The sequence below is a fragment of the Vigna umbellata genome, chromosome 1 (genome assembly GCF_029865625.1).
Source record: "Vigna umbellata cultivar VRB3 chromosome 1, Vumbellata_1.0, whole genome shotgun sequence".
Lineage (NCBI taxonomy): Eukaryota > Viridiplantae > Streptophyta > Magnoliopsida > Fabales > Fabaceae > Vigna > Vigna umbellata.
The window spans coordinates 81305724-81328705 of record NC_142165.1 but is presented as its reverse complement, the minus strand read 5'-3'; the positions used below and the strand labels follow the sequence as shown (position 1 = coordinate 81328705).

The 22982-nt window shown below is 33.5% G+C and overlaps 2 protein-coding genes across 2 annotated transcripts; both read right to left on the bottom strand.

Moving 5' to 3' along the window:
- Positions 1-5709: 5709 nt before the first annotated feature.
- Positions 5710-7778, bottom strand: LOC148206575 (uncharacterized). The gene is made up of 3 exons (XM_088116579.1): positions 7769-7778; positions 5852-6633; positions 5710-5744 (listed from the first exon to the last, which is right to left on the bottom strand). Exons 2-3 carry the CDS (start codon positions 6441-6443, stop codon positions 5710-5712), a joined length of 627 nt encoding a protein of 208 aa, XP_087972705.1. The 5' UTR covers positions 6444-6633; positions 7769-7778.
- A 3417-nt stretch (positions 7779-11195) lies between these two features.
- Positions 11196-21560, bottom strand: LOC148206574 (uncharacterized). Its single transcript, XM_088104386.1, has 3 exons — positions 20586-21560; positions 12356-13454; positions 11196-12228 (listed from the first exon to the last, which is right to left on the bottom strand). Exons 1-3 carry the CDS (start codon positions 20661-20663, stop codon positions 11744-11746), a joined length of 1662 nt encoding a protein of 553 aa, XP_087960512.1. The 5' UTR covers positions 20664-21560; the 3' UTR covers positions 11196-11743.
- Between the last annotated feature and the right edge of the window lie 1422 nt (positions 21561-22982).

The following is a 22982-nucleotide window of genomic DNA, read 5'->3' as shown; positions in this document are numbered from 1 at the left end:
ATCATAACAACAAGATACATACACACTTATTATATCAATCATAATCAAACACACAACAAGATACATACATACCTTCTGATTATATCAACCATAATCAAACACCTCATACATGGAAGTAATAATAATAGGATTCTTAATCTTCTAATATAAACAATTCAAACATAATGAATTATTCGATCATTGATCCTCGATCCTCGATCCTCGATCCTCGATCCTCGATCCTCGATCCTCGATCCTCGATCCTCGATCCTCGATCCTCGATCTTTAACCATTGATGTCATCTCCAACATCTCACACTTAGACCCCTGGTCTATCTACCCATTAACACCTTTGCTAACTACCTACTATAACCATTATAATAACATCACTATCAACATAACAACACTTGGAGCATCTCAAGTACCATGATCTTCATCATAGATACACCACCATCATGACTATCTTAGTCATAAACAACACCATGAGCATCACCACACCATAGCACCATGTGGAAAGAGTCTGTCTCACCCCTATATCCTACCTCATCGACTGTAACCGCTCCAACAACCCACTTGTAGCCTCTCCTACAGGACATTTTTAGCCTCCCCTACAAATATGCTCGAGTAGTCCCGCAATCCAGTTAAGGAACATGTAGTCCTACAACACAAGAACAAGGAACACACCTTTACCCCGACACAAGGAAGGCTCAATACCCAAACAACTCTTCCAATGCATACAAGGCAAAAGAAAGCACCTATCCGCAGATAGAACAAGATTTATGAGGTACAACAAGTAGACTTATCATCCACTTTCATGCTCCTCAATCACATACTTAGGTACATCCCAACACTTACCCGTGCTCCACTCTCAACCATAAGTCAAACTGACCCTAAACATAACCACTAACCTCAATCTTTGATTATCATCATGTCCACAGCTCCTTAGGCTTATCTTAGTAAAATTTATCCAGAAACATCGCACAAGAAAGGATAATCGATTATCATCCTAGATAATCGATTATTCCTGAACCCACACTAAAAAACCAACGTGTAGATAATCGATTATAACTAATGATAATCAAGTAGTGCCGAATCGAAACACATCTTGGACATGATTCAAGCATTCAAACATACATACATTAACCCTAGATCATGTGGAAACATACTTAACACATCATACATGCATTCAAGCATCACATACTTATGTAAACATACTCAAACACATATGATACATCACTTGAATCATCCAGATCCAAGCATTGACATGTTATACCCCCAATAAACCCAATTATACTGCATATGATTATTACCACACCCTTACTGATGGGGAAAAGGGAAAAAAATAATAGCAACTTAACAAAGAGTAATAATGCAGCAGAAATTTAATCCCCTTTCTTGTGAGAATCTGCGATGAGTACCAAACAAATAAAACAAAAACAAAATCCAAAACACAAAGAGACACCAACAATTTTTAACGTGGAAAACCCTTTAATGCAAGGGTAAAAACCATAAGTCGTCCAGACCAAAGAAAAATTCACTTTGATCAATAATAGAGTACAAAAAAGTCTCCGATAAAAACACCAAATGGTATTTCAATTAGCCAAACTAACTAAGCATAATGCTTACAAATGAGAACAAAGAAGATGAAAATTCTCTAAAATAGAACTGCTGATGTGAGGCTGTTTTCTCCCAAACTAGACCTCCGATTGACGATCCGAACGATTATAATGAAGAACCATACATTTGTAACCCATTGTCCAAAAATAAGCCCGATGTAACGGTAAACGACTTCACAACGATGAAAACACCAGTGCAGGTTTTATGTTATACTTCTTCTATTTCTTTCTCACATACTTGGTTTTTCCCTCTCATCAAATGACTCTAGTGTGTCCTACTAATCTGATCCATCTCCACTAAAACAAAGTGAGACATAATGGTCCACATTATTTGGCCTATTCTCCACATAGGAAGGGGGCTTAATAACCCAACACTTACAACATATATTTGCATGGAAACCCACAAACATCATAACTTTATTCTCTCTTAGCATCAAACCCTTTGTAGGGATAACCCAACAAAACATACATAATACAGTCATAGGGAAAACCTATCACAAATATTACCAAAAACTTATTTCCTTGCACACATAAACCCTTGCCCAAAAATAGCAACAAATAATCATAATCATAATCATATAACACACATCAAACAAGTATTTTCATGCAAGTAACTTGAGAATGCATAACATACAATAAACAATGGTAAGCTTTCCCATACCTTGGCTAATACTAGAGTTTTATCTAACTTCAAAAACACCACAAATCCTCCCTTGCACTAAGGTTTTCTGCAACTTTCTTCCTCTTTTCTCCTAGAAAACGTCTTTTTTCTCCCTTATCTTTCTAATTTTCGTTTTTTGATTTTAGGATAACAAAATGCAGACCCCTATTTACTCTTTTCCTGTTTATCTTGTTCTATTCTATCTCTATCTTTTTTAGTTTTAGTAAAATCTCTCAATTTATCTCTAAAACCACTAAGATTTCCTCTCTTATTCTTTCTTAAATAATTTTTAAAATATCATCAACCACCAAATATTTTTAAAATTCATGTAATCTTTTAAAATATCTAACATTATCTAATAATGATTTTCTCTAATAAAAATATCTCTTTTAATCTTTAANCATCGTGTTTACATGATCCTTAAAATTCTTTGGTGGCATGCCTTTAGTTAAAGGATCAACAATCATCAACTCGGTGTTAACGTGCTCAATGACCACTTTCTTTTCTTTAACACGTTCTCTTATGGCTAGATATTTAATATCGATGTGTTTACTTCGACTTCCACTTTTATTATTCTTAGCCATAAAAACAGCAGCAGAGTTATCACAATATAACTTCAGTGGCCTAACAATTGAGTCCACAACTCTAAGCCCAGATATAAAACTCTTCAACCATACACCATGTGAAGTAGCCTCAAAACAAGAAACGAACTCAGCCTCCATAGTAGAAGTAGCAATCAAGGTCTACTTTTTGCTACTCCAAGATACAGCTCCACAAGCTAGCATGAAAACATAGCCAGATGTAGATTTTTTGGTATCAACACAACCAACAAAGTCTGAATCAGAGTAGCCTACCACTTCCAAATTATCAGTTCGTCTATACATGAGCATGAAATCATTTGTTCCTTGAACATATCTCATTATTTTCTTTGCAGCTTTCCAGTGGTCAACACCTGGATTACTCTGATATCTTCCTAAAACTCCAACTACAAATGCAATGTCAGGTCTAGTACAAACTTGAGCATACATAAGACTTCCGACAGCTGAAGCATATGGAATATTTTTCATCTGTTCCCACTCAAGATCATTTTTCGGGCATTGACTTAATTCAAGTTTGTCACCCTTTACAATGGGAGCTACACTTAGTGAACAATTCTTCATGTTAAACCTCTCTAAAAATTTGTTGATATAGGTCTCTTGAGACAAACCCAAAATGCCTCGAGATCTTTCTCTATGGATCTTAATGCCAATGACATAAGATGCCTCTCCCATATCTTTAATGTCAAAGTTCTTTGAGAGAAATTGTTTCACTTCATATAGCAAACCCTTATCGTTGGTTGCAAGCAAAATATCATCCACGTATAATACAAGGAAACAAATCTTACTCCCATTGACCTTTTGGTATATACATTGATCCATGACGTTTTCTTCAAAATCGAATGAAGTGATAACATCGTGAAATTTTAGATACCATTGGCGGGAAGCTTGTTTTAATCCATAGATGGATTTATTAAGCTTACATACCAAGTGCTCATTATCTTTAGAAGAGAATCCTTCAGGTTGTTTCATGTAAACCTCTTCCTCTAGATCACCATTAAGGAATGTTGTTTTCACATCCATTTGATGTAACTCAAAGTCAAAATAAGCTACTAATGCCATAATTACTCGGAAGGAATCTTTCTTAGATACAGGAGAAAAGGTCTCTGTGTAGTCAATTCCTTCTCTTTGAGTGAATCCTTTGGCAACAAGTCTTGCCTTATGTCTCTCAATGTTGCCTTTTGAGTCTTTCTTGGTTTTAAAGACCCATCTACATCCAATGGATTTTACACCATCAGGCAACTGAACGAGATCCCAGACTTTGTTGGATGCCATAGAATCCATCTCGTCTTTCATGGCATCATACCATAGTTTTGATTCTTCGGAACTCATGGCTTGTGAAAACGTTTCAGGATAGAAACTGCTGGTCTTCTGATTCTAGTAGATCTTCTTAATGTTGTGTCAACATCTTGATGAGAAGCTTGTTGTTCAACTGGTTGTTCAACATTTACTTGTTGCTCCTCATCAACAACTTGATCTATATTATCATTCTCAGCAATTTGTGGAACTTCAATTATTGGCTGTCTAATTTGCTTTTGAACTGAAGGAGCGTGAATGACTACCAATCTTTCATTTGATTGAGAGGTTTGAGCTTCATAGTGATCTTTTTCAAGATCAACGTCTTGATTTAAATCACTCCCACTAATCAAATCATTTTCAAGAAACTTTGCATTTCTTGATTCCACAATCTTAGTGTTATGAGTTGGACAATAAATCTCTAACCTTTGGACCTTTCAGCATATCCAATGAAATACCCACTAATAGTCCTTGGGTCTAATTTCTTCTCTTGTGGATTATAAATTCTCACTTCAGACGGACATCCCCAAACACGTACATGTCGTAAACTAGGTTTCCAACCTTTGAATAACTCAAAAGGTGTTTTTAAAACAGCCTTAGTTGGGACCCGATTTACTATATACACAGCCGTCTTAAGTGCTTCAGTCCACAAGAACTGAGGAAGTTTTGAATTACTCCTCATACTTCTCACCATATCCATCAAGGTTCGATTTCTACTTTCTGCTACACCATTCTGATCTGGAGAGCCAGGCATGGTATATTGGGCAACAATCCCATGTTCTTGAAGAAATCTAGCAAATGGACCAAGTGCTTGTCCATTCTTCGTGTATCTACCGTAGTATCTCCACCTCTATCTGATCTCACAATCTTAATTTTCTTTCCACATTGTAACTCTACTTCAACCTTAAAAACTTTAAAGGCATCTAAGGCTTCATCCTTAGAACGAAGTAAGTACAGATACATGTATCGTGAGTAATCATCTATAAAGGTGATAAAGTATTTTAGACTACTTGCGTCCATATCCGGACAACAAATATCTGTATGAATAATTTCTAGTAAACTTGAACTCCTCTTAGCACATCTTTTGGACTTGTTAGTTTGCTTACCCTTAATGCAATCCACGCAAGTCTCAAAATCAGTAAAATCCAAAGTACTAAGTACTCCTTCATTTACTAATCCCTTAATTCTCTCAATGGAGATATGTCCCAATCTACGGTGCCATAAAACAGAAGAATCCTCATTATAACATATCTTTTTAACCCAGCGGAAACATGCATAGAACTATAAGCAGCGTTGTTTGCAATTTAATAAAGTAAAGACCATCGCATAATTCCCCAAAGCCAATAACTTTGGATTTATTCAATAAAGTAAAACCAAAATCCATAAAATTAAAGGAAAAACCCAAAGGTGCAAGTTGTGAAATAAAAATCAAGTTCTTGCTAAAACTAGGAACATAAAAGGTCTTTTCTAAACATAAAACAAAACCACTGCTTAAAACTAAATTGCACGTCCCAATGGCTTCAACATGTGAACTCATCTTGCTTCCTAAATAGATGTGTTGCTCACTTCCTATCGGTTTCCTTAGGTTTTCCATACCCTGCAAGGTATTAGAAACATGAATTGTAGAACCAGAATCAATCCACCATGTGTTATGATTAAAACTAGTCAAATTAGATTCATAACAGACAAAAGCAAACAAATTACCTTTCTTTTCAAGCCAATCCTTAAACTTTTGACATTCCTTCTTCATGTGTCCCTTCTTTTTACAAAAGAAACATCTGGACTCCTTCTTAATAACTGACTGAGCAGGAATCTTTCCCTTCTTATTAACTTGGTTCTTCTTATTCTTAATTGAAGTGGTCAAGTTCACCTTCTCCCCTTCTTCAATCAATAGCCTTTCTTCTTCTTGAACGCACACGGTCAATAATTCATTAATCGACCACTTGTCCTTATGTGTGTTGTAAGAGATTTTAAAGGGAGCATAATGGTGAGGCAAAGTGCACAAAATATAGTGCACTAGGAAAGAATCAGACATGGTAACTTCCAAAGCTTTTAGTTGAGCCACAATGTCCCTTATGCGCATGATATGATCACGCACTCCCTTAATTTCAGTGAGCTTTAAGGATGAAAACTGCATTATAAGAGTGCTGGCAAGAGATTTATCAGATGTCGTAAACTGCTCATCAATATCCCTCAGTAAATCCTTGACATTCTCATACTGATCAACCGAACCCGGATTCCAGCGGAAATATTGGTTTTTATTAACGTTACGGAGAGACAATTTGACCTCTCCCATTTTTCATAAAGTTCAATGGCATCTGAAGTGCTAGTCTCAGTAATACCCGGTGGTTCAGGTTTTCTAATAGCATAGTCTATGTCCATCCAGCCTAAATGAAGAAGAACTCTTTGCTTCCAAATCTTATAATTATCTCCTTTCAACTCGGGAATACCACACTTGATATCAGAAATATTCACAGATTGAGAAACTACAAATTCAAAATATTCATGTTCATTATCATAATTTGAGACTAAAATAAATGTCATGTTTTACCAATGCAAAACATGTCTTTACCAATAAGTCTATTAACATAAAACTTGCCTGTGGGCTAAAGTCTTACTCAATTAGACTCATTTAACCTTATGATAAAACTATTAAATTATATCACATTCCTAATTCCTGTGGGAAATTTAAGAATTATAATAAATATTTTATCCTAATTAATCATACAAATGTAAGGAAAATCCTGTGGGTATATTTCATCACATTATATATAATTAATTACAATTAATGTTTCAATAAAGTGATCTTTATAATATAATTTAATTAATTAAAGATGTTGTGGCTACTCTCTAATTATTAAAAAATTATATTTATCACTAAACATTAAATTCTCTCTTATATTTAATCTAAATAAAATCTAAGAGTCATATTATAAATATATAATATTAAAAAATTATTATACTAATATTTAATGTTAGTATAATATCCACGCATACCAGTGCCTGTATACCAGTGCTATATATATTATATATATTATATATATATATATACACATATAACAGCAATAAGAAAAAACATCCAATATAAAACGTAACCAAAAAATATTATATATTTATATATATGAAAAGCAATCCGTGTGTGCAGAATGAAAGGACAAGGCAGAGGAGATAAAACCAGAAGCGTACATTATTAATTAAAACCAGAAGTAGTGTACCTAAATCTCCAGTGCGCGTACAGCAGATAAAGAAGAATTTTTTTTTTCTGAAAGATGCCCAAAATGAAACGCAAAAACAAATATCGTTTCAATCATCTTCAACCTCCAGCATGGTTCCAACAAGGCGTATTCAAACACGAACCCAATAATATGTGAGGGTTTTAGCACCAAAATTTCACAGAAAATTTCACAGAAAAACTTTCTTCTTTCGATTCAGTTTCAAAACAATTGATAAAACTAAAAACACAATACGCAGAGGAGTGAACCAGACAAGGCAGAGGATAAACAACTCTGATACCAAATGTAAAAATTCATACTAAAGATTCGATAAATCTAAATATCTCAAACAAGCACATTTAATCATATTCAGATTTATAAGAAAGAAAGCGGAAGCAGAAAGACCAACCTCCAGCCATTGTTATATGCTTGCTTAAATTCTGGTTTCTGAACCCTTGCTCTTAAAACACGATGGTGATGTATATGAAGTAAAGAGTAGGCTCAGTGGCCTGATATGAAATTTTTGTAGTGCTCCAAAAAACCATCATTTTCTATGCCGGTTATAGGTCGAATTGGTATAAAAAATGTTTATTTTATTTTCATTTTACCATTACGAAAACTTTCTATATCAGTTGGAGCTAGAACATGTATAAAAAATCTTAAAATATTTATAATTATATCATTGCATCACTTTTTGTACTGGATGAATTATAATACATATAAAAAGTTGCTATAAAATGTTTTTTGCACTAATGTAAAAACACATTAGTAATTAATGTTAAATATCAATTTAAACTTTAATTCCCAAGTATATTGTTTTTTTATTTACAGTAAAGACTAGATACTAATAATTCTTTTTTAACAAAATAATATATAAGTTAGTCGGTGATAACCTTGTTTTTATTCTTTTTATTCCTGTTTTATGATAACCTTGAACTAAGTTTTGATTATTAGAATGGTGTAAAAGTATCTAAGATATTGTATGATCAGTTAGGTTATATGTTTGGATTCAATGTGATAATATTATGGTATTTGGTTGTTCATGTCTTGAATTAAGTTTCAAAGTGATAGTATGGTTGATGGACGTAATTCCATGGATCTTAAAGGGAGGTCACATGGTGGTGCCTTATCTTATTGGACGTAATTCCATGGATCTCAAAGGGAGGTTACATGGTGGTGCCTTATGTTATTGGACATAATTCCATGGATCTCAAAGGGAGGTTACATGGTGGTGCCCTATATTATTGGACGTAATTCCATGATCTTCAAGGAGAAGATTCATGGTGGTGCCCTTAGTGTTTAGAATGATTTGCATGGTAGCTCAGTCTTGAGGGTTATCTACAATGGTCAATCATTCTCAAGTAGAGAGGATTGAATCATGTCGTGAGTAGTAGCAGGAGATCCTAGTCTTGGGTGCTTCCAGTATAGCCTAAGGTGAGTGATAACGAACTAACCTCGTGAGTATGGTAGGGTGAAACCCATTGGCAATGGCTTTGCAAAGCAGCAGAGGCCACCACAAGTGCATGACCCGCCATAGCTCGACAATCATTCTAAGTCCGGACGAGTCAAGTGTAAAGTGTAACAAGTTAGGTTGGTGTAGTCTAGTATATCTGTATTTAATTGCATAATGTGTGTGATTGTTATAACATGATTTTTGTATATCTAGCTCACCCTTGCTTTTGTGTTGTGTTTTGCTTGGGTATGTTTTTCTTTTGCAATGATTATCCACTTAGGTGTGATCAGATGTGGATGAGGTGCCTCTAGAGCAGGCTTTGGTGGGAGATGATGTTGCTGCTTAGTCTAGTTAGGGCTCTTAGTTGTTCCTTATCATTTTGAAATACTCTACTGTGTTTAAGTTTTAAATTATGGTTTATTTTGGATAAGCTTAACAACTTATTAGCAAGTCTACCCTAACTGTTCTCTTATATTAAAATGTGGACCTACTATATTGTATTTCTATATAATCTGGGACGTAACTAATTATTTTAGTATTTAAAATTGATTGTCATTAAAAATTATTCTCATTTAATAGTCTTATAGTAAAATAATAATACCATAAATTTGGGGTGTTAGATAACAAGGTGAAGTATAACGTGTGATTTTCTTTAAATCAAAACAATATACTACAATTCTTTGTTATGCTATCTCTACTACATAACAGAATTCATAGATGTACTTTTCGAAAACTAGAATATAGTTTACTATTTTTATTTCCTTATCCTTGAACCTACATTTTCCCATCCATTTTCAATTAGTTGATTTGTATATTTTACACCAATAAATATTATTTTACAGACTCAGTGGCAAGTACGTAGCATATAGGTCAGAGAGAACCACTATTTTAAGTTTTTGGAAGTTTACTTTTCCTTTTTCGCGAAATGTAGCTTAATTACTCAAGGATATAAAGATCATACCCTTACACATATTGACACGTGATTTAACTTTTCTAACCTTTTCTTCAATAACTAAAAAAAATGTGTGATCGTGTTACTAATATTTGGTAAAATAGCATGTAATACTAAAAAATACCATTAAAATGTCTTTTTTTTTTACAATTTTTCTTATTTTATCTTTCAAATATTTGTTAATTCTTTTAATTTTTTTTATCCCAGACATGATTTTATTATTTTGTTTTCATCATCTATTCAAAGTACTGGAATTCGTTACTTTTACTTTTCTTATTTAAAATCAACTTTTTTATTTTAAATATTTACTAAATTAGATATTTACAATGACAAAAAATGACTATTATTATTATTATTTAAATTTCAATGTTGCTTTTGATTAGTTTGAGCCAATTTTCACGATTAAGGAAAGATTTACTTGATTTTGTCGAGATCTCTATGAGGTTGAATATAAGGTTTTCAAGAACCAAGTTTTTGTCTAATGTGGAAACTTTGAATTTAAAAAAAATAAAAAAACCACTTATAAAATACTCTCTAATATTTAAATAAGGAAGAAAGGAAGGATCTGTATTAAAGTAATAGTAAAGAAGAAATATAAGTATTAAAGTTGCTTTTGACACTATTTCTAATTTATTTTAAATATCTTATATCTAATTAAAAATGAAAGTATTATAGGATATTATATAAGAGTAATGATAATGTCGTATAAGATTAATATTAAATATATGGTAAGAAAAATAATATAACAACTAAAAGTAAAATAAATATAATTAGAATAGTTAATTTAGAAATAAAATGTTATAAGAATTTAAAATTTAAAATTAATTAAAAAATAATATTAAAGAAATCTGCAAAATACATTTCATCAATAAAATATATATTGTATAAAAATATATAGTATAAGCATATTTAATTATATCTTCTTTTACTAAACACATAACTTATTAAGTTAGCCTTAACAGTTTTTACTACCATTAGTTTTTCACCTATTTTTTTCTTTTACTATTGTGGTAAAATAGATCAAGTAAGGCGACATTGGTGGAAAATGTTACATAGAGAATAAATAATAGGAATAATCCCTTAACTACCTTAAAGGATAAATCAATTATTGCCAGCATTTTACATAGAATGACAAACTTAATCGTGCATGGATTATGGCTTCTTTTTGCTGTTGAATTTTTGAATCAAGATTGGCGTGCAATGACGAGGTTTAATCATTAGGATAAGAAGGTGAATACCTCCAACTGAATAGATCCTCCTCATCTATGTACGACATGTTCCATAATTGAATGCATGTAGTCACCCTGTAACTTGCCCCTGTTTATGAACCTCCGGCCCCACTTTAAAGAAAATGCTGTAAATCTAAGAACTAAAACATAAAAAAATGGTACAACTAGTTGCAATGTCCTTTGTTTAGAATAGTTGCAAAGCTAAAGCAAAATTTTTCCCTTCTCTATCATACATATTTTCGTAAATAAGAGTTCTATGTTACAAATCAAAATTGTGGTGGAGTTGAAAAGATCACATCTAGTTTCACTTAAATATTCTGATACTGGATTAGAAAGAGCAGCTCAGCTCAAATAGAATAACAAGTTGCACAACCTTGTACCCATCCCCCCTCTCTCTCCACAACCTATACAAAGTCTCACTGTCGGCTAAATAAATTACTGAGATGCACAAGATAGGAACTGCGCTTCCAACTATGTTTGCAGCAATGCACTGAACATGAAACAACTTGCAACAGATTTTCTCATCCTCCAATCAGTCAAAAATCAAGACAAATCAGTCAGGCTCTAGTCACCATCCAAGCAGTTTAAGATCAAAGCAATCAATCAGTCACTCAATACTTGCTGCCTGTATGCAAGTAACAAAAGAATGAATGAAGAAATTTGGTATCTTCAGCCCATGCCCCAGTTCCTCCTGCTCCGACAGTCATTGGAGGATTGCACGTGTAATTATTGTGACAATTAAATAATCAATCAGTATGGAATGACATATGGAAGAGCAAAAACATCTGCTGACTCTATGCGCAGAGCTTCGGCCCATACCTGTGGTGTATCCCCAACCTCTGAAGATTGCACCACAGATTTTCTTTCGGGTGAAACATTGCTGTCAAATAGCCATTCTTGATCATCAAAATCAGACCAATGATCCACCTTAGGTACGGAATATACCTGGCTTAGGTACTTGGAGTCTGGATGGGATGGCTTTGCAGAAGCTTCAGTTATAAAATCAACTGGCACAATATCAGTGCGAGTCTTGTTTGAAGAAGCTGAAAATGACTGAGTTTCAAAAATCTCATTTTTCATGCCTTCTTTGTTTTCTACCTTAACACCGGTGGCCACTTGCGGTCTATCCGAAGCATTTGGTACGGAAATTTGCCAGGGTTCCAATGGCCTTCCATTTTTGGTGAATGGTTGAGAGGAAGACAATTTTGGAAACTTATTGGGCAAACTGTCATTAACTGTAAGAAATTTTAAAAAAATGTATATATAACATGTGAGTCAACCGAAAAATATTATGTACAATCTTAAACACAACAGGATCACTGGGTAGAAATGCGAATAAGACTAATCATAAGTAACACTCACCACGTGGAACTCCATTTGACTCCATGTCTTTTCGTTTTTTGAGATTTTCCCCACCAACAGGATCATCATGGCTGTTTCTAGAAAGCTGTGAGAAACAATTTGAATCTTTAAGTCCAATTTTGTTGCTTTCTTTTAATTTATTTTGCTCTGTTGTTTTAAGTTCACTAGACTCCTTGTCTTTCTCCTCATTTTTCTTCTCTTTATCCCTATCTTTGTTTTTCCCATGCCCTTTCTTCTCCTTCTCTTTATCTTTCCTTTTATCTCTTCTTTTATCATCTTTTTTTTTCTTAACCTTTTCCTTTCCTTCATCTTTCTTTTCCTTAATCTTTTCCTCTTCTGTCTTTTCTCTAGCTTCATCTTTCTTTTCCTTAACCTTTTCCTTACCTTCAACTGTTGCTTCCAAATTCTTTTCAAAATACTTCCCGAGAAGTTTGGGTATTCCATCAACTCTAGGATGAACGTTTCCAGCATAATTCTGAGCTGGTGAATTTCCAATAGGTCGGACCTCAGCTTGTACTCCTCTTCCATCAATCTTCTTAACATCAAGGCCTTTATCCTTGGGTTTTTCACTACCATCAAGCCTGGTCCCACCTCCTTTGGCCACCAACCTATCAGTTGCCTCATTTTTTCCATGGTTTGCATTAGTAAAGTTATCAACCGATTGATTGGTAGCTCCTCCGTCATCATTCCTATTCCTCCGGTCCAACTCCAGGAGGAACTTTGATTCCATGTTTGCAGCCAGAGCATTTCTTTCTGTTGCCTTCTCCCCATTGTTACCAGAATACTGTTTGGTGAGTCTGTTCTCAAACAAGATATCCTTCTTATCATCGTGCTTATTTTCCTCTTGATGGATATTACCAGCATTGACACCCTCAGATTGTCTTGGAAAACCTTTGTCATCTGTAGAACTGATTTTACTTTTATCTCTATCTTTGTTCTTATCCTTATTCTTATCTTTCTTTTTCTCTCTACGTTTTTCCTTTTTGTCCCTCTTTTCCTTATGCTTTCCATCTCTTCCTTCTTTCTCTCTCCTCTCCTTACTTTCCCTCTTCTCTTTGTCCTTCTTATCTTTCTTATGTTTTCTCTCTTTCTGCTTCTCCTGCAAGTAATATGGTGAGAAGAGATATTAAAACAATAATTAAATAAAGAAATGACAACAATGGCTTCACAACATTTTCAAAACCTTTGCATGCAAGAGCAGAGAAAGGAGAATATATCAAAAGCAAAACATGCAAAAGAAAATAAATGGTTCTTGCCTGTTGACAAGCATATAAATCCTAGGAAGAAACCATGACAATAACAACAAGATCAATGTCCATAAAATACACAATGTCTATCAACTAAATGTTCAAGATTTTAGGAGATCATTGTGATGCCTTCCTTATTAAGAAGTTTCAATGATTAGATTCCTCAAACCCCCAACAGAAGCACTTTCATTCTTAGATGCAAATGCTGATCCTTCTAATATATATTTTATTTCTCTTTTGGCTTTCGGCACATATTACAAGATATGCTATGACACTTTTAACGGATGTCTTGTAATCCATGCCTTGTATTAAAATAAAAAGAACAGATAAGTGCAGCTGACAGGTCTTATTATAATGGTAGATAAGAAACTCTGGCAAATAAATATATACATGTCTAGTTATATCCCATAGATGAACCACCAGAAAACTTAAATGCTATCAAGGATAACTGCTTGTTCATCCTCTAAGTCTCGAGAAGCAACCTATATTCAAAGTCTAACAAATGAGAACAAAGTCTATGCATAAATCACAGGACTTTGTGGGTCCCACATCTTATTTAATAAATCTCTTTCCATTTTCTACTCTTGAGCAAATATCAACCAATAGAAGAGAGTGTTACACAAACTATTAGAGAACATGTTCCTAATTCTTCTCATAAATTTGCCTAGGATTCTTTATTTTCTAAATTTATCCAACAGTTTTATTATAATTGGTTATAAATGCCTTTTAGTTGTCTTATGCTACCTAGACCTTTTGAAGCACTATAGTATTGAGACATCGATTTCCTCATAGAACATATGAAAATCTAATCAAGAGCATGGCAGTAAGTATTACACAATATACAATTCGTATCGCATGATATGATACAGCACAACCCCCATGATGCCAATTGTTGGAAAACTTGTTTGTTCTCCCGAATTGGTGTTGCATTGTTCATATTGCACTTGGAATAGCTTGAATCACGATTCTAACAAGAATCGCAGCCTAAATCAATTGTGAAACCTAAGTCTTTTCACTCCAAAAATGGAAGGGGTTGCATGGCTCAGTGTGAAAAAAATCCAAATCTACTTCCTTTTATTGCATGAACTGAGTGGGTAGAGATGCATACCAATTCATGCTTTTCCTTACTCCAATTACCATGCATGATTTCTTTAGCAACAACAAAGGGCCTCTAATCAAAATGGGAACAAAGCCTCGGAGGTTTGATCTATGTAAAGCAATAAAAACTTGTAATTCTCTAAATATTTGAACCGTTTAGGAAAATGTTTGTACAAATAATGACACCTAAACCAGAATTCTATATCAAAATCCATAAATGTCCCCAAGATGTACAGAGATACCAGCTTGAAAAACTGTGCACAATATCTTACCTGGATTTTCCTCACCTTTCTTTCACGATAGGTTTAGCAGTAAAGTATATAATAGGAGAAATAAACTGCAGGAGGTAGTTACAACCTCTGGTGGTTGTAACAGGTTCTAAACAGGACTATTATATATAGTCGAGGGGTATGCTGTTGGAAGGGGTCTTTTGTTTTTAAGGAAAAGAGAGTTTAGGAGAGTTGGGTCCTCTCGGAAGACCTGGGTTATTGTACATTGTTGATTGTAAGGTTCTTACCATATTGGTAGAACTGTATTATTCCTAATAAAGCATATATAAGAACTGGTCTTGTATCTTCTGTAAACTAATTGGTTTAACAATTGGTATTCAGAGCTTCCTTCTTGACCCTGTGATAACTGTGTGATGGCATATGGTTAACACCAGAATAGAGTTCAAATTCGAAATTTTGGAACGCATTCGGTAGAACTGTATTATTCCTAATAAAGCAAATATAAGACCTGGTCTTGTATCTTCTGTAAACTAATTGGTTTAACAATTGGTATTTAGAACTTCCTTCTTGACCTTGTGGTAGCTGTGTGATCGCGTATGGTTAACACCAGAATGGAGTCCAAATTAGAAATTTTGGAACGCATGATTCAAGATAGATGGGATAGGCTAAAAGTGGAAAATGAGCAAATGGAACATTTTCAAAGAATGGAGAATTTGATTAGTGTATTATCGGGAGTGGTGGAAAATATCGTCTGCAATTCAATAGCTAGGTCTAATAATAATGACTTTTCGGCCCAAAAGACAGTTGAAAAAGATCAAGATGGGAAAGCAAATGAAGGTTCAAGGTGGTGCAAATTAGATATTCCAATCTGTGCAGGGGAAGATGCTTTTGGCTGGACTAATAGATTGGACAGATATTTCCATTTGCAATAAGTATCTGACGTGGAAAGAATGCAAGCAATGATGGCGACTTTGGATGGAAAAGCTTTAAACTGGTTCCAATGGTGGGAATCTTGCAATCCATATCCCACATGAGAATCTTTCAGGATAGTAGTGGTGCAACGTTTCCAGCCATATAAAGTAGACAGGAAATGTAGAAGATTATGTTGAATAACTTGAGCAATATGCAGGATTGTTAAAAGGAATGGATCAATATTATGTCATTGGGATATTCTTGAATGGGTTAAAGGAAGAGAGCAACGCTGAAGTCAAGCTGTATAAACCCTCAAATTTGGCTGACCTGATGATGACAGCCCAAATGGTTGAAGATAAAATTAAAGTTTTATCCAAAGGAAAGGGTTCAGTAAAGAATAAGGTTGTGACAACATCCAAATTCAATTGGATGACTAGGAGTTTTGCAAGAGGGAAATTCTCAAATGGCTTCTACGAAAAAAGGAAAAGATGTACGAAGAATAAACAATTCAGTGGGAGAAACCAAGGTTCACAGCGAGGATCAACCTTTAGATGGTTGACTGATGAAGAAATGTAGGACAAAATCAAGAAAGGGTTATGTTTTAGATGTTACAGAAGAAGAGGCAGACATATATTGAGATTAAGGTGGAAGATGGGAAAACAATGGAGCTATCTATGTTTACCTTGGCTGGTATGACCACCAAGAAATCATGGAAGGTTTGGGGATGCATTAGTGAGGAACAAGTTATTGTGATGATAGACTGCAGGGCTTCCATTAATTTTCTCTCCAAAGATTTGTTGGAAAGATGTGGGCTGACATATGTAGACACTCCTAAGTATATGGAAGAGGTGGGGGATGGAAGGAAATTGAAATTTCAAGGGAAATGTTCAGATTTGGTGTTGGAGATTCAAGGCTTGAAGATTCGTGAAGAATTCTTCATCTTTGAAATTGGAAGAGCTTATGTGGTTTTGGGGTTAGAGTGGTTGACGAGTTTGGGTGAGGTGAAGGCAGATTTTAGCAAATCCCGACTTACTATTGGTGGAAATGGAAATCAAGTCAAAGTGGTCAGTGATCCTACCTTGTCTAGCACTGCCACTTCCTTCAAGAAGTTGATTACCAACTAGCAACAAAGTGATAAGGGCCTACTTGGTGGAAATACTTAACGGGGATACAATAGGAGGCACGGGACAGCTGGAGTACTGCTCTGAGTGGATCAATTGTTAAATTCTTACAAGGAGTTTTTCTAAGTTTAGAAGGGCTACCTCCAAAAGGGTAGCAAGATCATGCCATTCACATGTTAGAAGGGGCTTCAATTCCTAATCTGAGGCCTTACAAATACTCCCACCAACAAAAGAATGAAAATAAGAAACTGATCAGTTAAAGGCTGGAATTCGTCCGAATCCTGGTGAGGAAGGATGGATGGTGGAGGTTTTGCATGGATTATAGGGCTCTCAACAAATTGACTATCCCAAATAAATTTCCAATTCCAATGATTGAGGAGCTATTAGACGAGTTAGCTGGAGCAACCATATTTTCTAAACTGGACCTTAAATTTGGTTACCATTAGATTATAAAGAAGGAAGGGCACATTGAGAAAACGGCTTTTCGAACTCACAAAGGGCACTATGAGTTCCTTGTCATGCCTTTTGGGCTGACAAGTGCTCTTGCGACATTCCAATCTCTCATGAACGAGGTTCTTAGGCCTTTTCTTAGAAGATTTGTGTTGGTGGTTTTGGATTACATATTGATATACAGACCTTCCCTATATGAGTATCTTTAGCATTTGTCATAAGTCTTAAAATTGCTGAAGGATCATCAATTGAAGGTCAACAAAAAGAAGTGTAGCTTTGGCCAAAGTAACATTGAGTACTTGGGGCATGTGATTTCAGGTGCAGGGGTGTCTGCTGACCCTAAGAAGGTAGAAGCAATGCAGAATTGCAGCTAGTGAATTAGAAGTCTTACTCAGATGGCAACCAATTCCAGAAAAGTTGATAGATACATGCAAAAATGCAGCTAGTGAATTGGAAGTCTTACTCAGATGGCAACAAGTTCCTGGGATGGAGAATAGCTGGGAATCTGCAGATGCTATCAACACAGAATTTCCAGACTTTCACCTTGAGGACAAGATGAATCTTCAAGGGCGGGGTATCGATAGGTTTAGTGGTAAAGTATATACTAGGAGAAATAAACAATAGAAGATAGTTATAACCACTGGTGGTTGTAATAGGTTCTAAACAGGACTATTATATATAGTTGACGGGTTTGTTGTTGGAGGGGAGTCTTTTGTTGTTTTGAAGGAAAAGGGAGTTTAGGAGAGTTGGTCCTCTCAGAAGACCTGGGTTATTGTCCATTGTTAATTTAAGGTTCTTCCCATATTGGTAGAACTGTATTATTCCTAATAAAGAAAATACAAGAACTGGTCTTGTATCTTCTGTAAGCTAGTTGGTCTATCATTTCACAACCTTCGTCTACGGCAGGGAGGTCATTTGAGGTTTCAATAACAAATGGAAGGATTTATGAAAATAATTCTCAGTTAATTTGCAGTAACTAAAGAAAAGTATTATTCTAAATTTAACTTGTCTACAGCACAAATAATCTAAAGTCAATATTCATTCAAGGAATCTAAAATTATTTTAAAGATTATTTTAAAAGAAAAACAACCTAAAACAGTTTTCTAGAGGTACACCAAATCGAAAACTTGTGTACAGATGGAACTCCACCTAAACTATAAGTTGCAATATCCAATTCAAATTATGTAGTTCAAGTCAGTTCCTATCATGACATAACTTAAAGGGTTAGGAGCAACAGCAACTGATCCTGTTGTTCCCAGGGTAGGTATTACAGATTGACATGCCAGTTGTAACTACCACACAATAACTAAGACTTAGAAGCAAATGATACTGATCCCTGTAGCTACTTTAAGTGTAGCTATGACAGTTGAAACCAAAAGTCAGGTGCAACTGTGAAAACCGGGAAATACAGGAAAAAATAACAATATATAGAATCATACCTATCGTACAATACCTTATAAGATTAATCATACCTAAAACAACTATCAATCAAAAGTACAAGGTAAACAGTCTTGATCCAGAAAAGTAAGTTCCATGCATAAGTTACTCCCTCAAATTAATCATCCAATGCAATAAATCTAGCTGATCTACAAAGCTTCAGCTTCCATACTCAAACATCATCCTGAAAAAATTGTTGTTCTTTACTATTTCCTCTTTCACCTCAATTTTCAAATCCCTGCTTATGGGAAAGCTCAACTACCTATGAGAGACACTACTACCAACTAAATCCAATAAAAAGTAGAAACAAAGGGTCTCAGAAAGAAACAAATAAAAAGAGAATTAAGGCCACTAGCCATCATCTCACCAGATAACCAGATAACATTGGGTAGGTGGAAGTCCAGTCCAGCAAGGAAAACAAAGGCATGAGGGAAGGGGAACAGAAGTTAAAACATGGACCAAAGATGCAGAGTCATTGCCCATAGCAAGGCCCAGAGTCACTGCAGAACTCACGGGATGCCAATTTTCTCAGAAGAAAAGCATGGCATACAAGGGGAAGGGGGCTCACATACACAATCATGGGCACCCACTGTTTTTCTAGAGCAACACTTCATGAAACTAGCAATGAAAAAAGAGTACAGAAGAAGAAACTTGCAAGTACTAGCTTCTTCACTGAAAATAACTACAATCCTGAATGCTAATATATAAACAAGCTGAATAATCAATCATCTCATGATATGGTCAAACATACACCATACCAATGAAAAAGGAAAACTAGACTAACAATTTTGCAAGTCAACACCTAACAAGAAGACTGATATGTTAACATTTAAAATAAGGGAGAAAATTGATCAGGATCAGTGTCAGTCAAATTGAGAATTCAAAGCAGATAATTGACAAAAACATTAACCACCATTCCTTTCTAACATAAAAATCAAGCTGAAGTTACTGTCATCCATAACAAGTACGATGATTTCACAAGAAAATCATAGTTTTCCCTAAATTTAAATATTTTTTAATGTAATCAAGGCAAACAAAGCATGAACTCAAGGGTCACATAAATTGATGTAACTAAAAGAATATATGCAAGAACAATATACCACTCCAATCTTGATCACATCATTGTAGTAGCAACCTCTTGGCTTCACCACAAAGTAACTTTGGCCACTTTTAGATGTTTGAGGAAAAAAATGTAGCGCAATTTCACCAATATTATGTGATTACAAAACAAAATTTTCGGTTATAGATTTATGACAGATAATCTGTCACCATTCAATAAAGGGTTCATGAATGATTATTAGATCAATTAAAATCACCCGGAACAAAAAAAGGACAATAAAAGGTCTGAAAATATAATATTTTTAAGGTCATTGATCAAGGATATTCAAAGATGTTGGCTTCAAAAAATCAGCAAGTATTACAAAGTACATTAGAGGAATCTTCAAAAGACAAATATATATGAAGAATCTCTACCAATACTATTTCTTCTGCTTCAATACCTAAAGGGTCAAATAACAGCAATGTTTTATACAACAAATCAAGCAAAACAAATTCAAAGCCTCAAACAAAAGCTTTACGACTTAGAATAAACAAATATATAACATTGTCAAGGATATGAATTAGAAGAATGACAACAATATGAATTGGGTGAAGTCTGTCACTTTATCTGAGATGGACCTTTCCTCTTCAAGCAAAGCATATGCAATTTAATTAATGAATGTTAAATTATATTTACCTTTTTTAACAAATCCACTCCATCTGTTCTAGCCTTCTTTATATATCCTGGTGGTGGAAATGGAAAACAGCGCGACATTGCATAAAAGCCTTAATGTAAAATTCTACGTGTGAGACTGTTAGAATCCAGTAACACTGTTCCAGGAAGGGAACAAACCAGCAACTATGCCCATGCACCATGTCACCACATTCATTTCAAGTTTTAAAATTCCTCCATGAACCTTCAACAAAACATTCACTTAAAGCCACCAAACCAGCTAAATATTTGCTTCAATTGCTTGAAACCAAACAAATGGTCTGAAATTCAATACTCTACTCTTGTGAGCCACCATATCACCAAAGACAACAGAAAACACCAAAAATGAAGAACAAATGACTTTGTACTTGATCACTCATTCACAATTACTAATAATAGACAATGCTCAAAAAAAACATTGTTAACATCTTTAGTAGTCTGTCCCAAAATACAAATGTTTCTCAAAGAGTCCCCAAATGCAAATGCTGAACTGTGCAATATGAACTCCCAGAGAGATGAAAGTCCCTGTCCATTTCAAGCAACCCGTGAAGTCCAGTTGTCTTTCAATCACGTCTCAATGAAAACCCTAATCACTCGAGAAGTTTAGAGCCCCAGTTACGATCCAATGAAACCCTAAAAAATATACCCACATGCCCAAGAAACTACTTCACCGAATAAAACCTAATCCAAATCCCAAAAACTTGTATTGATTTGAAAACAAAATCAGAGGAATGAGAGGAAATACAGAGAATCAAACACTTTGAAATGATGGGTATGGATCAAGAAGGAAGAAACTCCGATTCGAAGTGTTAACAGCCAAAAAAACTGAAATTGATAAAGGAGAGTCTAAGTGAAAAACTTGTTAGATTCTGGGTTCTCCTTGTTTACCAAAGGGTTCTTTCCTTCTTGTTCTCTGATTTATGGGTTGTATTTGTTTGTGTTTCTGTGCTCGAGTTGGATTCTATGTTTCTGTGCTTTAGTTGTATTCCATATTTATTCCTTATTCACGGCTAGTGATATTGGTTATTTGTTTTACTTTTTATTCTTTTAATACTAGTCATAAGACTCAAATAATCATATTTTTATAATAACATTTTTAGTTATAATTTAAAAAGTTATACTCTACATATATGTTTTTTTTACTCTACAACGTTGTATAGTAATTTTTAATCTTTATTATTAATTCAATATTAAGAAAATATATTAATTAAGATAATAAATATTTTTTAAATCAAGATAATTACATTATTTTAAGAAAACAATGAAATTAAATAATAATTACATATAATTCATTTTAATAAGTTTGAACAATAATTTCGATATTAAACATATATATGTTTATACTTCTTTTACTATAATAAAAATTTATTTAAATTATAAAATACTTTTTAGTTATTAAAATAGAAAATATTAGTAAAGTGTAAAATAAATTTTATAAAAATAAATAATTTTTATTATGGAAATTGTTTTTTATTATAAATAATTATTTGAATTAAAAATAGTTAGCCGAATAAAATTATATAAAAAATTATTTAAAAAATAATTTCATTTTATAATTATAGATAAAAGAAATTATTAGTTAAAAAATATTTAATAAATTGTACAGTGTATATTAGTTTTAAATTGTGTATTTTTGAACTGTGCAAGAAAAATGAAAAGTACAATAGTACTGATTACTTTCTTATATTACTTATAACTCTCTAACCTTATAGTGAATAATTCTAACATAGAAATATATTTTTGGTGCTTATTATTTTTTTTGTAAACAACATTATCATTTGTTATATATTGAAAAATAAACCATATTGCTATAATATAATATTATAATATTAAAAAGTAATATAAAAAAATAAATTATAAGGGTATAAGTTAATTGTAAAATATTTATGTTAAATTAAATTATAATTTATTCAATTTTTGCAAAATTTTATTTCATATATGTGATTCTTTTTTCAATTTGTATCTAGTATTTTTTTTCTATTTTTCTTTGTGTTTTTGTTATCTTAATTATATTGTTCAAGAAAAAAAATTATAATAATTCTATAGAGATGAAACTCAATTTGTCTCACTGTATAGTCGTGCATATATAATTAATAGTCGTGCATATATAATTAATAGTCGTGCATATATAATTAATGTGTTTTTTTGTGAACATTTATGTAGTGTTTTTGTGATGATAAATTACTTTCTTTGGGTAAAATGTAAGAAAATTTTTAACATGAAAATAAGTTCTGAAGTTAAATAATTATAATATTTTAGAAGTTAAATATTAAATATTTATTGTATTTATGTTAAAATTTTATTAATAATATATTAATTTGAAATTGTTTCCTAATATTATTATAAGGTTTCAATTTTAACAGCTTACAACTGATAAAATAG

Excerpts from the sequence above, each read along its gene's own strand:
- LOC148206575 (XM_088116579.1), bottom strand. The coding sequence starts at position 6,443 with ATGGGAGAGGTCAAATTGTCTCTCCGTAACGTTAATAAAAACCAATAT. Across the intron at positions 5,745-5,851 it reads GGATTGGCTTGAAAAGAAAG|GGTATGGAAAACCTAAGGAA; the intron begins GTAATTTGTTTG and ends AATACCTTGCAG.
- LOC148206574 (XM_088104386.1), bottom strand. The coding sequence starts at position 20,663 with ATGTCGCGCTGTTTTCCATTTCCACCACCAGGATATATAAAGAAGGCT. Across the intron at positions 13,455-20,585 it reads GAGTGGATTTGTTAAAAAAG|GAGAAGCAGAAAGAGAGAAA; the intron begins GTAAATATAATT and ends TATTACTTGCAG. Across the intron at positions 12,229-12,355 it reads GTCAAATGGAGTTCCACGTG|TTAATGACAGTTTGCCCAAT; the intron begins GTGAGTGTTACT and ends AATTTCTTACAG.